The sequence below is a fragment of the Mastigoproctus giganteus genome, chromosome 11 (genome assembly GCF_048544385.1).
Source record: "Mastigoproctus giganteus isolate SK-2022 chromosome 11, ASM4854438v1, whole genome shotgun sequence".
Lineage (NCBI taxonomy): Eukaryota > Metazoa > Arthropoda > Arachnida > Uropygi > Thelyphonidae > Mastigoproctus > Mastigoproctus giganteus.
This window is the reverse complement of record NC_143585.1, coordinates 98,558,877-98,574,291: the sequence shown is the minus strand read 5'-3', so window position 1 is coordinate 98,574,291 and position 15,415 is coordinate 98,558,877. Positions and strand designations below refer to the sequence as shown.

The 15,415-nt window shown below is 35.3% G+C and overlaps 1 protein-coding gene across 1 annotated transcript in view; it reads left to right on the top strand.

Annotated features, from left to right (window-relative positions):
- Positions 1-15,415, top strand: part of LOC150078287 (uncharacterized) — a 910,840-nt gene that overhangs the window by 450,336 nt on the left and 445,089 nt on the right. The window contains 1 exon segment of the mRNA XM_090384522.1: positions 12,917-13,095. Within this exon segment, the coding sequence (XP_090240648.1) occupies positions 12,917-13,095 (179 nt within the window).

Below are 15,415 nucleotides of genomic sequence, written 5' to 3'. Positions count from 1 at the left end.
TTGCAAAAAGGATTCTTCTGCTCCTATGGTTATCTTTAGTGACACTCCGATTTCTAGGCAAAATGATATATCTCTTTTGGGATTACCCTGACTTCTAATCTCTCTTGGCACAAGCACATTACAAATATTGCTTCTTCTGCATCTAAAAAACTTGGTTTTCTCTTTCGCTCTCAGCGTTACTTTTCTTCCAAACAGCTGCTCACTCTGTATAAATCGCAAATCCGCCGTGCCATGGAATATTGTTCCCACATCTGGGGTGGTGCCCCCAAAACCTCTCTCAGGCTTCTTGATTCCATTCAGAACAGGGCAGTTAGGTTAATTAATGACTCATCTCTAACAGTCTCTGCACTCGTTGTCTCATAGACTTAGTGTTTCTGCTGCATGCCTCTTCTACAGATACTTCTATGGGCGCTGTTCTTCTGAATTAGCTTTTATAATTTCTGCTCTCTCTTTCAAAACAGTCCGAACACATGCCGCCACCAGCCAACATCCATTTACTGTCCAACTTCAAACTCACAGAACCAACTTTTCATCTTCCTCATTTATTCATTCAACTGCCGTTTTCTGGAACAATCTTCCTTCATACGTATTTCTTGAAAATTACAGTCTACAGATGTTCAAGTCCAATGTCAACAAATATCTTCTTTCGTCTTCTCATCCTCCAACCCAAGCACAGTACTAAGTACTATAGGTTCTAACACCTCTCGTGTTTGGGGTTTACATAAAAAAACGGAAGCAAATCATTCAGTATTTTCGATGAAACAATATCATGAATGCATTTTATTAATATGTTAGCTTACAGTACTTCAGCACAAACATTTTTTTTATAGAACATAGGAGGTGCCTCCGTAGCCAGGTGGGAAGGAGCAGCAGTGCATAGCACACACTCCTTGATTAGACCGGGGTTCGAGCCCGTCACCACCAAATACGGCGGATGTGGAAAGGTTATGGAAAGACCACCACATTTTCCCTGAACAATATGTCCTTAGTTGCTAATGCTCCTAAAAACCAAAAACAACAACATAGAACATAGAGTAGAAACTTTACTAAAAACAACAAAAAGAAACCCTTCAATGCTGTTTATACACATTTCATTTCTCATTACGTTGAAAACAACTGGGTTATTTCTGCAACATCAAAAATTGCTCACTTCCCCCTCGGCTTAGGAGCAATTATTATATATACAATCTCCTTGTCTTCGTACCAAATTTCGTCTTTTTCCGCAGGCCATCTCCAGTGTTTATCTGCTGGTTCCATTGCATTGATTAGTGTCCGTTTCTTACTTATTTTAGTTATTGTTCCTGGATAATATTTTCCCTCATAAGCTACAACAACATAACTTTCAATATCTTTATTTTCTTCACTGAAGGGCACGATGTCAGGCGTGTGCTGGACTTCAGACTCAGATTCTTCTTCCCAGTTGTCATCTGATTCTGCATACCCTATACTATCTGCATCACTCTCATCAGAAAATTTCGATTTTGCAAATTTTATGACCTGAGTTCTTCGGATTATTTGTGCTGGTTTCGAGCGGCGCACGAATATTCATCTCTGACGAACTCTGCAGGTCCAACTCTGATATGCTTTTGCCTGGTGGGACATTAACCCTTCTCTTTTTCGTTTGCCTTTTTTCAGTCACTTCAGTCTTCTTTCGAACAAGGTGCTCTATGAAGCCGTCACTTACATTCTGTCGAATTGTTTCAGTTTCTTTTTCCTGAACACGACTGCATAGCCGATTCAGGACCTCTTCTCTATTTAGGGGAAAAATCCCACATTTTCTGAATCCGGAACTTAGATTCTTTTCCCTATTCTCCTCGACTTTTTCTACCAACTTATTAAGCAAAGCTGGAAATTCCTGCTTAGGTATCGCGACACTCCTGGTTCCAACAACCGACTCCTTCCCTTCAGTTAAAATGGCCTTCCAATTTCTCTTCAGTGGCCGAAAGAACACAACATCTAACGGCTGCAGCAAATGTGTAGCATTTGGCAGCAGTGCTATAAATCGAATGTTGTATTCCTCACACTATCGTATAACTTCAATGTTCAGATGCAAGCTCAAATTATCACCAATTAACACTTTGGATCCCTCTTGTCTTCTCAGAATAGGAAGCATTAAATTGGTGAAGAAGTCCTTGAACGTATTGTAGTCAAACCATCCAGAAGGAGTGCAGTTATATCTTCTACCTGCAGGACCAGCTTCAGTCCGTGTATTCCACAAATGCTTGGACTTGTAGTTCACATAAAGTGCAGCAAGCTGACCATCTGCATTCCCACAAAACATTATGGAAGTGCAAGCTTTTGTGGAGTTCCTAATTTTTTCAGGGTATTTTGTACCTCTTTTTGTGATTACTTTGCAAGAGTCCGGGTCGTCTACGAAGTTCGTCTCATCGTAGTTCCAAATATTTGTAATTGGAACTCCATCAAGTTCTGCTTGCGAGTGGTCAAAAAAATTATTAACAACATCCTCATCAACTGCTGCTCTTGCAATTGATATATTTTGAGCAAATCTTTGCGTAAGAATTTTATGGCGACCAATGAAGGAGTTTTGCCAGTCAACTCGTGGGAAATTATTTCTAAAAATAACACTGTACAGCCCACGTGGTCCAGATAGGATTTCACTATGCACCTCAGGTCGAATCTTGTCAGAGGAAAACCATAATTTGACATCACAATACAATGAGAAACGAAAGCCTGTTCCTCAGTTTCACTAAAAACAGTTGGATGTCCTGGGGTGGCATCATGTTTCCCTTTCAGCTTTAACCATAGGGTGTTTCTATGTATCCCATACCTAAAAAATAAAATTATTTATTAGCATAAAATTATTAATTACGTAGTGTAAAATTATTAATAATGGTACTGTTAAATTATTTTTCTAATTTTAAAACAGAATACTGATACAAACTACTTGAAACTTACTTTTCAGCTGCTTTCCGTAAGGATATTTTATTTGATTTAATTTCATTAAGGGCCTCTGTAAGCGTAGCATCAGTAGAATTTCGTTATTGACGTGACCCAACTTTCCTTCTGCATTTTCCGGGCATTTTGTACTCTAAAACAGATAAATTATTATAAATATAGTAAAATAAAATGAAAGCAAAAGTGTTGAAATATCATGGTGCAACTTTGTGACACCTATTGCATATAAATTTTTGCATTATATGCAGTGGGTATGCAATGGGTATGCAATACACTGTAGTCACCCTTACAAAAGTAAGAGCTTTACCCTTGACCAATTTTTTAAGTAAATTCCACATCAATACATCGTGATCACTGTCACCCAGTGGATCTTTAATCTGCAGATTCTTAATGCATGTAGAATCACTGCTGATAACCAGATCAAGAGTACAGCCACTCCCCGACTTACATAAGGGTTGCGTTCCGCGGAACTCTATGTAAGTCAGAATTTCCCTAAATACTTATGCAGCACTCGCAAATTTGATTGAAGCAAAAATTAAATGTTCAACGAACATGTTAATAGAATTATTTATTCAATTTTTTTACTAAATGCGCAGGAAATATTACAAAATTTCAAAATTATAAAATTACAAAAAGAGAGAGGAGACAGGCATAATGTCATCAAGTTTTTCCTTTCGAGCCTCGTTGCCAGAATTAACTCTCCAGCTGATAAGCATGCCACTGTGGAGATTTAGAAGGGTTTTTTCTGAACACATCACAAAATTTCTCTGCAACTGCAGAATCAGCACTTCACTGCATACTTTAATGGTTTGGAAACCAGCGCGATGCTTTAACCTATTAACCACCTGTTGCTTGCCACGAACTTGGCTTGGGGTTCGCTGTACTTATCCTTAATATCTTCATAAATGCTTCTTGCTTTTGCTTGAATGGCCATTGGACTCAGGGGCACTTGCTTCTGAATCTGATTTTCCATCCTTATTGTTAATAGCTTTTTCATCTTTGATATAGCACCCAGACGTAGTTTTGTGATCACTGTTGATATTAAATGTGTTGATCCTTTAACATGTTCTTTTATATATGCACTGTCCCTTAAAATAGTATTCACTGTTGAAGCAGCGAGACCTAATTCCGAGCAATTGATGACAAACTTTGTCCTGCTTCGTACTTCTTAATTAATCATCTTCATTTCTAAATCAATTTTGTTTCATTTCCTAGCACTGCCAGCAGTTGCACCTTCTGTTAGTCCCTTTCCCTTCACCATTGTAATAAGTAAATAGGAATGAAGAGAAGATTCTGAAAATTTATTTGTTTTTTATATGATTGAAGATTTCAGTGATGGGAAACTCATTTCGCCATAATACTGTAATGTAAAAACCCACACAATTCCAGTTATCGATATTATCGCAAATGCAATAAGATCGAGTTTACTACCCTTTTATAATAGATTGCGCTAACAGAAAAGCCCAATAAAGTGGAAAGTGCAAATTGCTTTTATTGTTTTAGGGTAGTGACCTCCAGAAATGTGTTTTAGAAAAATATCACAAAGGCATTCAAAATTAATTCTTATAATGGAACGTGATAACAATGAAAGGTAGTGCAATTTCCAAGAGAGATAAATAGCTTAGTTGTATAGTAAAATTTTCAACTTTCGAGGTCTTTGAACAAATTACCAAAAAAAAAAAAAAAAAAAAAACTGTTTTTGGGTTCACATTACGATATTTTCATGATACTTCCATTTATTCCTACGGAATGCAAAATGTGTTTCCACAATCTTTTTAAGTTTGCACCGGCCGGCAAAAACTTAAATAAAGTTGAATTTCCATAAGTTGAGTATTACGTAAGCCAGGGAGTGGCTGTATTCCTTCCTCTTGTTGTCTCTCTAACATGCTGCAGTAGAAAACGGTCATCTAAGAAATCTACAAAAGTTTTGCTAGTGTGGGAGTGACCAATCCCAGGGGCTCACATCTGGTGAGTATGGGCTTGGCAAATCCAGGGTCCTGATATCATCATTCTTCTCTTTCTTGGTGATTCCTTTCTACTTCTCTCTCTCTCTCTCTCTCTCTCTCTCTCTCTCTCTCTCTCTCTCTCTCTCTCTCTCTCTCTCAGGGTAACTCAGGATTTTTTTTTTTTTTTTTGGCTGGTGCAGCATAAGCCTCAAGCTTCCTTGCACCATATGACTAATAATAATAATAACTGTCAAGTTCCAGTCAACATCCAGAAAGTTACAATTCCCCGTTATAAGACATTTTGATTTACTGTCCCACTCTGTTTCTCTGTATATCTGTTTGGTATACTCGTCATTAGTTCTATAACACACTCCTACTCTCAATTGTTGTTTTCCAAATGCTTGTGTCACCCCATACTGCCTCAGCAATACACTGGCCATCCATGTTGACTGGATGCAGTCTTAATTCCTCCCTCCCCCGCCTGTCCTTTCTGTACACATTTTGCATCCTGTATTAAAATTTTTCATCCCTTATATCTGAGTGACACCATGTCACTGATGTCACTATGTCTGCATTTGATGACTTAATCAGTACTTCAACTTTCATTGATTTATTTCCAGTGCTGCTTACATTAGTGCACATGCAAATATACATGCACCTGTTCTTACTCTTAGTTACCCTTACACAGCCCATATATTTACTTGTTCTCTGATTACCACAGCAGTGGTTGAAATCCATGAAACCATGTTTTACAGGCTGCTGCATGTTCCAATAGAAGAATTGTAAAACTCGCTTTCACCTCTGCCTAACTAATAGTTAAAATATTAGTCTGTGTATCCTCCCAAAGTTAACAGTTTTCCAATCCAACTAACACTGCATTGATAGAGTCAGGAAATATCCTTGCACCCCTTCTGTTTAAGTTTTTCCCATCCCTGTAAACGCATTCTCTCCTTAATAATCACAGACATCACTGACAAAAATTCTACTCCATGAACCTTGCATAGTCTTTCCAGGGCTGAATCGATTGACAGGGCCCCTCAATATGTACTCCATTCTATCTTTGTCCGGGTAGAATTGCAGACACCTTCAAATTTAATCTTAACTCGTGCTTTTTTCCCATCATTTCCCTGTACTGTAGGGCCTCACTCATATGGCAGATTAGGTTCCAGACCCCCCCCCCCACCACGTTTTCACTATTATATGCTGTAAATAGACTGAATCATGGACAATAAAATGGCACCTGATGCTTTTCTTGGACTCGACTGCTGAGCGCATCATGACAAAAAAGTCGAACAAGCGCTGAACATAACTGAAAACTGACTTATTAGCAGAATGCTGAAAAGTGAGGCCCTACTGTACTTTTTAAGTAATTCTGCTGATCTCCTACTTTTAATATCATTAGTGTCAAATTTCCAACGTATATAACAATATCACCTTTCATGCTCTTAAAAAATTATATCTGCTCTACTATGTCATCTACTTTTGTCTCTGGCAGACACACCTTGGCGCTGTTCCACCTATCCTTTTTTGCACAATATATTGTGTACATATTACTTTTCCAAATTTATCTATAAACATCCTTAAAGAACTTCTTTTTTTTTTTTTTTTTTTTTTTTACGTATTTGATCAGAAACTTCTCTATAATTATGCCATTATAGTCATATGAAAAATTTTCAGTTATAATAACATATGTATATGTTATTATAAAAATAACATATATATTTCTTTTGTTAATTTTATCCTCAAACAGAAATATTTGTAAAAAAAAAACACAAAATTCAAATAAAAAACATTTTTTAAATGATCAAATATTGTTAATGGTTAAAAGTTAAATATAACATGTTTAAGGTAAATTTGTAATAATCTCTCATATGCATTATATAGGGTGTCTACATAGAAATGAAATAATTGTGAATGTTTATAACTTTTAATTAAAAGAGAAATATTCAACAGATCATAGTCAGTGTGCTTGTGTTTCCTATAATGTATGCAAACATAACATCTGAGTACATTAGTGTACTTAATGTGATGTCTGTGATTTTGAACCATCACAAACCTTCAATATGCATGCGATTAGTAGCACAGACCATCACAACAGTATTCACTTTCCCTCCACACATTGTTTAACTTATCAGGGGATACAGTGGCCACTGCTATGTGATGTGCTCTTTCATTTGAACAATGTCCTGTATCTTTATGGAGTATACTTTGCCTTTCACATAACCTCGCAGAAAAAAATTGAAACAGGTAAGCCTGGTGGCCAAGAAATCGATCCATTTCTACCCAGCCAGAGTTGGACTCTCAAGTATGAAGGAAGGACTTTAGATCATGAGACCAATGAGAAGGAACCTTATCCTGCTGGAATATGAGGATAGGTTGGCATTCCTCTAATTGTGCCACAAACAGCTGAAGCATGTCTAAGTACTCATGACCTGTCTTCGATGACTTTAATTTAGCTATCAATAGTACAAATTTTGCTTTCTCTTGTGGGATCATCATAATTCACTTGGAAACATATATATATATAGTAGAACCTGGATAAGAAATTCCCGCATAAGAAGTTTTCCCCATACTAGGTTTGGTTTCTTAAGTCCCAATTTTATCACTATATATTTTAATGTATTATTTCCCGCATAAGAAGTTTCCCGGGTAAAAAGTTCACAATAAAGAATACGCAGTGTATTATTATAATGGCATTTTTTAAATATAGAAATTCTTTATTTTTAATATTAAAAAATATTAAACATTATAAACATTTGGTAATTGAATAAGTTATTGCCAAGCATCATTTTAGTTCATAGTAAACCACTGAAGTAGATGAAATGCCATCATTTTTTACATCTCATATTGTGAATACCTTCTACAATGAGTTGCCCTGATATTGCACTACCCCCAATAAGCGACGCTTCAACACCGAAAAGACTAATGTTACTTATTCTCGGTATCTGCCCACAGGTGGTGGTATTTTTAGAAATTTGGATGTAATGGAAGTGACATATTGTAATTGTTTTCATCGATATCCATAATTGGATAGCTTTGACCACATGAAGCACAGTGAAGAATTTGCTGTTAAGTTCTGATTTTCCTGAACAGTTCTGAATTGCTTAGTGCATTGTTCTCTGTCTTATTGTAATTGTGACCTTTTAAGGTATGTCGAAACTCCAAAGGAACTAATCCTGCCAAATTGGTAATTATTATTATTATTAATTTATTTTTCTATTAAGGATACCCCCCCCCCGAGCCATTGGCTAGAAGGGTGTGAGTTACATTCTAAGGTAGGAGTATTTGATAATGAGTTTAATGAACAGAATGTTAAGCAATTAGAAATATTTAGAATTCTAATTTAGAAATAGGGTGCTTACATTTCTATGTAAACACCATATATTGTTTAAGCTAACATTTGTATGTGTCAAATTCTTGGATTCTTGACATATCACAGCATATCATTGTTTATTGTTAAATTCTGATTTGCTTGGGAAGATGGTTAAACCCCAGAATGGGAAAGACAAGTATTATAATGATATCTTTAATAGTTTGTACAGCCATTTTATGTTAATATAGTAGTCACTCTAGGATGATGAAAACATTAGTTCCCAAATATCCTTCCCCATTACACCAACACACCTTATTTTAGCAATCTTATAGCATGGTGTATTGACACTTTAAGACAGTACAGGCATCTTAAAGGTATCATTAAGCAAAAGATTAGAACAGCTCCATTCTTCAAATTATTCCCTCAATCAGATTGGTAGCAATCACTCTTTTGGTGTGCTGTAATTATTTAATTTTTAGATGTAAGAGTACTTCAAATGACAAAAGTTTAAAAACTATAGCCCTATAAATTGACCTCTACTCCTTTAACACGTGGTTTGACTTCTTGGCTTCATCCTTGACTTCAAGACCCTTTGCTGAAATTTTGTTTTATTCTGAAAACTGAAGCTCGAACAAGATTGCAAACAAGTTTACAGTGGTCATTACTAATTACCAGATCATTGTTGCTTACTGTTTATTTTGACTGAGAAGTATGTTTCTTGGACTGATTTGCATGTTTTTGGGCTTAAAAAACTTGTGAATATCTTATGAAAAAATACCCTCTTCCTCCTGCTTACAATTGGCTAACTTAGTTCCAATAGTAGAATCTTTTAGAAGTTCCTTCAGTTGTATGTGGAATCAAACCTGGACCTCCCACTCATCTTTCATAGAGAACCTCATTGAGATAAAACTGTCCCATGTCAAAGTGGAGAAAGGTTGGATTAAAGTAGATGGTAAAATTAATAAATAAATGCTCTTGAAAACATTAATCTGGGGCTATTCATCAATTGTGCAAATTGATATTGTTAACTTTTTGTAGTTATTGTTCTTGGAAACCTTTACTGCATTGGCTGCTCAGGCAATTGTGTTCCAGCTCCTATGGTACTCTAGTTTACACTATGTATTATGTTGTTCTCTCTCTCTCTCTCTCTCTCTCTCTCTCTCTCCCCCCCCCCATCATAATGACTTGATTACATTAGAACTGCAGCTATGGGTGGGAAGAAAGCATCTGCTTCCTTTCATAGTCATCTTTTATTTCACCCTTTCCCTAAAATGTTGATTAATTCTAATATGACAATCTTTTGTCTGCACAACATGTGTATTCACAAGCCAATTTCTTATTGTGATTGTTTAAAAATTCAGAATAACTCGTTGGGAAAGAATCTGCTCCTTTTACCTAAGATTGGTAACTACAGTTTCAATTGAAAAGGCCCAAATAATTCTTCCAATTATGGACAGAAATTGAACCTAGACCTCTAAATAGGCAGCAGTTGTTTGATCTCTCCCCCCTGCCCATCTACCAACATTTATTTTTTATTTATTTTTTTTAATGCTAAATAATTTAAATACTGAACATTGGCAGAAAACTATATTCACTGCAGGATAATCTTTCATTTAATCTTGCAGCAGTGGGGCACCTGGTCAGACAGACCCCCTCAGCAAAATAGCTGTTGTACAGTAATAGCTAGTTCAGAATTAGTTGCTGTTACTTTATCGTCCTAATTATATGTACAAACTTACCTGAGTAGTTTAAGAAGTAACACATTTATGCAGAATTAGGGATGAAAAGAATCTGATGCACCCTGAACCACCACTTTTTTTTTTTTAACAAGTTTGTGTTCAGATTTGTCTAGTACAGTTCTCATCGCACAGTATATGCTTTGTTACAGGAAATCAGGCATTGTTTGTTTTGTATTGGAATTACATAATTAATAAAAGTATATGTAGTTTTTACTTTTTTACATAATTAATATTAATACCCTTTACATAATTATTGCTCTACCTAATTAATGTGTACCTGGAGTACACATATAGCATCAGTAAAGCAATGTCACATCATCACCTGTGCCTGTATATTTTGGGACCTTCTACATAAAGGAATTTGTATATGCTTACCACTTTCTTTACAGTTTACTGTACAGTGCAGTGTAGTGTGATGGAACATCACAATGTAAACTTTTAAAAGAAAGAGGGATTACTGCTAACCATATGCTATACCTTGTGCTTATCAATGTCACTTCTCACCCTAGGTACAAAATATGAAACCTCTTTGATAATTATAGCAAAGAGGTTTGATTAGTATTAGCAGTGGCTAGTAGTGGCAAATGATACAAAGAAACTAGATTAAAAAAATAATAATAATAATAACCACATCACCTGTACAACTCCTCTAATAATTTATGTAATCCTTCCTTAAATATATTCAAACTACCTACTTCCCCAGTACAGACGGAAATTTATCCCAACAATAAATTATCTGACTGAACATCTGTCCTTTAACAATCCTTTTTCAGTTTAAATTTTTTTCCCATTATGAGCATTGTCTTAGAAATATTAAGTATGTCGTCAGCATTCAGTTCAGTTCATTTAAATTGAAAGCTTAAACATTTTAATCAGATCTCCTTGTAGGTGCATTTAATTTCCTGACACCACAATTTACAGAACTCAAGGATTTCTTTGATAGTACCCTTTTGTGCCCCTGACCTAATCTTAATCCTTTTCTTTGCATCCATTCCAGGCTTTGAGTCCTGTTTGCAGTACTCATGATGTGGCCTGGCCATTGCCTTATACAGAAGGATAAACACCTAGTCCCTGCTGCAACATTCTTTATACCATTGATAGACCCAATCTGTTTATCTTGGACATACAATTATTGATTTTTTTCATACACACTACCTTGAGTGTGGCGCTATTCAACTGGTAAGTTGGATGGTGCCATACTGGTGTTGTTAGTACCCAATTGCAGCACCTTGCATTTTTCAATGTTAAACCTCAATCACCACTTCTCAGCATCTGCCTAGTTCCTCTATGTCTGTTTGCAGTAACATATCCCAATTCCTGTCATAACTAGCTGTCAACTTGTATTATCAGCAAACTTAGACATTTAAGTTGATATGATTTCATCAGTATTGTTAATAAATAATGAAAACAGTAAGGAACCCAGCACTGATCTCTAAGGATCTTTACTAATATTATTAGAGCAGTGACCGTAGTTGGGTGGCTGTCTCCAGCCACCCAACTATCTACAGCAGTAACTTGCCTTTAATGCCACTCTGCTCCCTTTGTACAGCAATTTTTCACATGGAACAGTATCAAAAATTTTACTGAAAACTAAATATATCATGTCAAAATTACTTTTTGTATCCATTTGTTTTGTTACTGCATCAGTTTGGTCAAGCAAGGTTTCTTCTTAATAAATACTAATATTAATTCTAATACAGAGTCATAGTGCGATAAATGACCTCTTTGTATGTTTCCCAACAACTAAACCTACCATAAAATATGACATGCTGTTTGATTGACAGCATGCCCTGCTGATGAACTGATGGTGCAGTTTACAAGATCTTGTATGCAGAGATGTCATTGCCATGGTCATCAACTTTTTTGAAATGGATACTTAATGAAATTTTACACTAACCTGTTCATTGACTTTAACACATATAAGCATAAAATTATGCTATAAGCCATATGCTGCAATGCATATCTGAGTTCAAATGGTGCCCAAGTGCTGTGCCATAATGCATATGAGTAGACATTCTTAAGCAATCAATTAACAAGTGCTGTAAACATAAAGGCACATGAAATTAATTAACAACTACTCAGTATTGGCACAGTGCCTGAATGCTTTGTAGCAGTACTTGGCTTTTGTTTATAGATTTGGCACACAGTTTTATTTGTTCTTTGCTTGTATTAATATTAGTGTATGTACATGAATAAACTTTGACAAAATTTTAAGATTTGTTCTGATTTATAGCTCAGCACAAAAGTAAGTGTTAGATTTTTGCAAGAAATTTCAAAATTTTAACTTTCAACCATTCTTTACAAAGTTTCAGAATGCTGGGGTTGTTGGAACGTTGATTTTTTTCAACATTCCAAAAATTATGGAATAGTGAATGGATTTCAGTCTCCCAAATTTAAGTGGCAGTGAACGTGTTAACTTAAAATATGCCATATACTAGAAATTTGTTTTAAAAATTTGAATGCACTTTTATAATCTTAATGTAGCATTAATGTGTATTCTACATACTGTTTTTAAAACAAATAACTTGTTTGGAAAAGTTCATTTATTTACTTAGAAATTATACTGTCTTAATCCTCAAAGAAAGAAGGTCAGTCTTTCTTTGACCTCTTTAAAATTATGAAAAGTAGGTCTTTATCATTTCTCTAGTCTTTTTGTGGCCATAGAATTGAAACTATCAAGTAAATTCAGTGGTTTTCAAGAAAACCACTGAATTTACTTGAGAAAATGCCAAAATAGCACTTGCTATTTTATAATTTTTTCCTGACTTCACTGGAACTGTTTTTTCCGCTAGAATTGTCACTAGAAATAACTTGTTATCTGATAAGGAATCATTAAATCCAAATACAGGCCACAGAAATGTCTTTTCTATTTACTGAGAAATTTAAATTCTGCCACTCACAAAAACATGAGAGGAAAAAGACGTACTTTTCATAATTCATTTACATAGTGGATAATAATAGATTTTCATAATAAATTTTGAACTCTTTGTTTCCTTTATCAGTTCATATCCGATTTCCATGGAGAAGATCATTTCTTCACAAGGATAGGAGTTGGGGGAATCATTAACATAGAAAAACTACTACGAGTCCATCAAGTACTTGAAGATATATCTGCATTTCACTGCCATGCTCAACATCGTGATTCAGCTCTTGCAGAAACAGTGATTGCCCAGGAAGAAAAGTAAGCTTTCATCTGACTTATTCACAACTGTATATTCAGTCAATTAATTTTAATGAGGGTATTGATAGGTAGAATTACAGTAATGAATTGCCGTGTAACTCAGTTTCCCAAGGGGAGGACATATTTCACTCTGTTTGATTACTTTGCAATGAATTGTACCTGAAGAAATTATTCAAAGGGCCTAGGACTCCATCCATGGAGCATTAGCATTAAAGAGTAAAATACATATACTACAAATCATTCCTCAGGATGACACATAAGTACCATTTTAACAATCATCTTTGTAACTCTGTCTTCAACATAGATGCCATTTTTAAACTTGTCATAAAAGTTTCGTGCTTTTCACAAATGTGATTTTGTAACTGTCATTTAATTCCAAATATTTTAATTTTTCTGCTTTGCTTTAGTAACTAATGCTGTGTTCTAAATTTGTTATAAAAGATGGAACTAATAAATCATGTTCACTACAATACCAAAAGCACTGGAATGTTAACCTTACATTTTATGTAACCAATTACAAATATTGTAGAGGGCAATATCTTAGTGCAGAGATATGAATGTTGCTGCAGAAGGTACCATTTACAATCAACATGTATAGGATTTAATGAATTTCAGAGTTTAACAATGTCTCCAGAGAGATTTCCAAATAACTGATCCTGTTATTCAGAAAATCTGCACCCAGAATTTTCATACAATACCTAGCTCTTTTGGAGTTACAAGGATTGTCACATGTAACATGTGCATTGCATCATAGAAGTTCCACAGGGTGGCTGCCACACCCACAAGCCTCTCATATCCAATATTCAGCTTTCTTATCATATTCCAACTTTCATAGCCTTTCATATTTAGTGATGAGTCCTGCTTGTAGGGACCATATGTGCTTTGTACTTCCTTTCCCCCTCCCCCCTTCCCTACATGGCAGCCTGTGTAGCAATTTTACAGGAATATTATTTCCAACAAACACCCTGCTTCAGTCCCGTTGCGTTTACAAGCTTTGCTAATCTGCTGGGATGGTAATTAATCTTAATCTCTCTCTCACTCTCTCTCTCTCTCTCTCTCTCTATATATATATATATATGTGTGTGTTGTTTTCAATTTGAAAACAATTATGGTGCCAACCTAATGGATAGATTGAAATGGAAGGATGGCACCATCTCCTAAGCATGGCTGATAAGCAGAATTTTGATTTGAGTTATATTGAATTATTAATGTGGTGAATTCATCATATTAATGATTCATCCTGGTTATTTGATGAATTCTTCAACCTGGAGAATGCTCTGAAGTAGAAGACCTGTATCACCCTAACTGTGAAGAATGATTGACAAGCAGAATTATTAGGAGTGTGAAGGTTTAAATATATTATAATAACTCATGTAAAATATGTTATAATAACTCATAACATATTTTATTCTGCATTAAAATATATTTGAGTTATTATTATTATATTTCATCAGTCAGCACAAATAGCACCAGTACAGGATAAAATTTACATATGTGAAAATCATATTTAAAAATCAAACCACAGTGCTGTTAACACATAAAATGAATTTTTAAACGTTTTTTAAAAATAGCTTTGGCAGTCTGATCCAGAAACCTGGTCTGCATGTAGTTACTCACTCAACTCTGTGCAGAACTGCAAACAAAGAAAAGTGGTCTCAGACAGTTTTTAAATTCTGTACAGTGGGATCAACTGACGATGTTACCAACAGTAAATTCTAATTGGGAAGCATTCAAGGAATTAATCGTGGATGCTACTAAAAGTTTCATACCTATTAAGAAATATTGTTCAAGGTTTAGGCCTAAATGGTTATCAAATGAACTAATGAGACTCGTGACAGAGAAGAAAAATGCATGGGATGCATATAAATTATCAAGCGACTCAGAAGCCTATGGCAGATATAAGCTAGTCTGTAATTAGGTCACAAAGGAGGTTAGGCAGGTGAAGGCAGATTACGAGAAATCTTTGGCAAAAGATGCTAAGAAAAACAGCAAGGATTTCTTTACTTATATAAACTCTAAAAGGAAGGGGATGAATCTGATTGGTCCACTTGATATTGATGGTTCGACTGTTGATGATCCTTCTCAGATAGCAAACAAACTGAATGAGTATGTTGCATCTACTTTCACACATAGGAGTTATTAAGGTTTGAAAATGCCAGAAGGTTATCCAATTGTAGCAGGGTGCTTAATGATTTTGTAATAACTGAGAGCAAAATGGAGGAGAAATTGTTAAGTTAAACATAAGAAAGGCACCTGGGGTGGATGGGATCTATCCAGTTATATTAAAGGAGGTGGCAAAGCAACTAAGCAAACCCTTAGC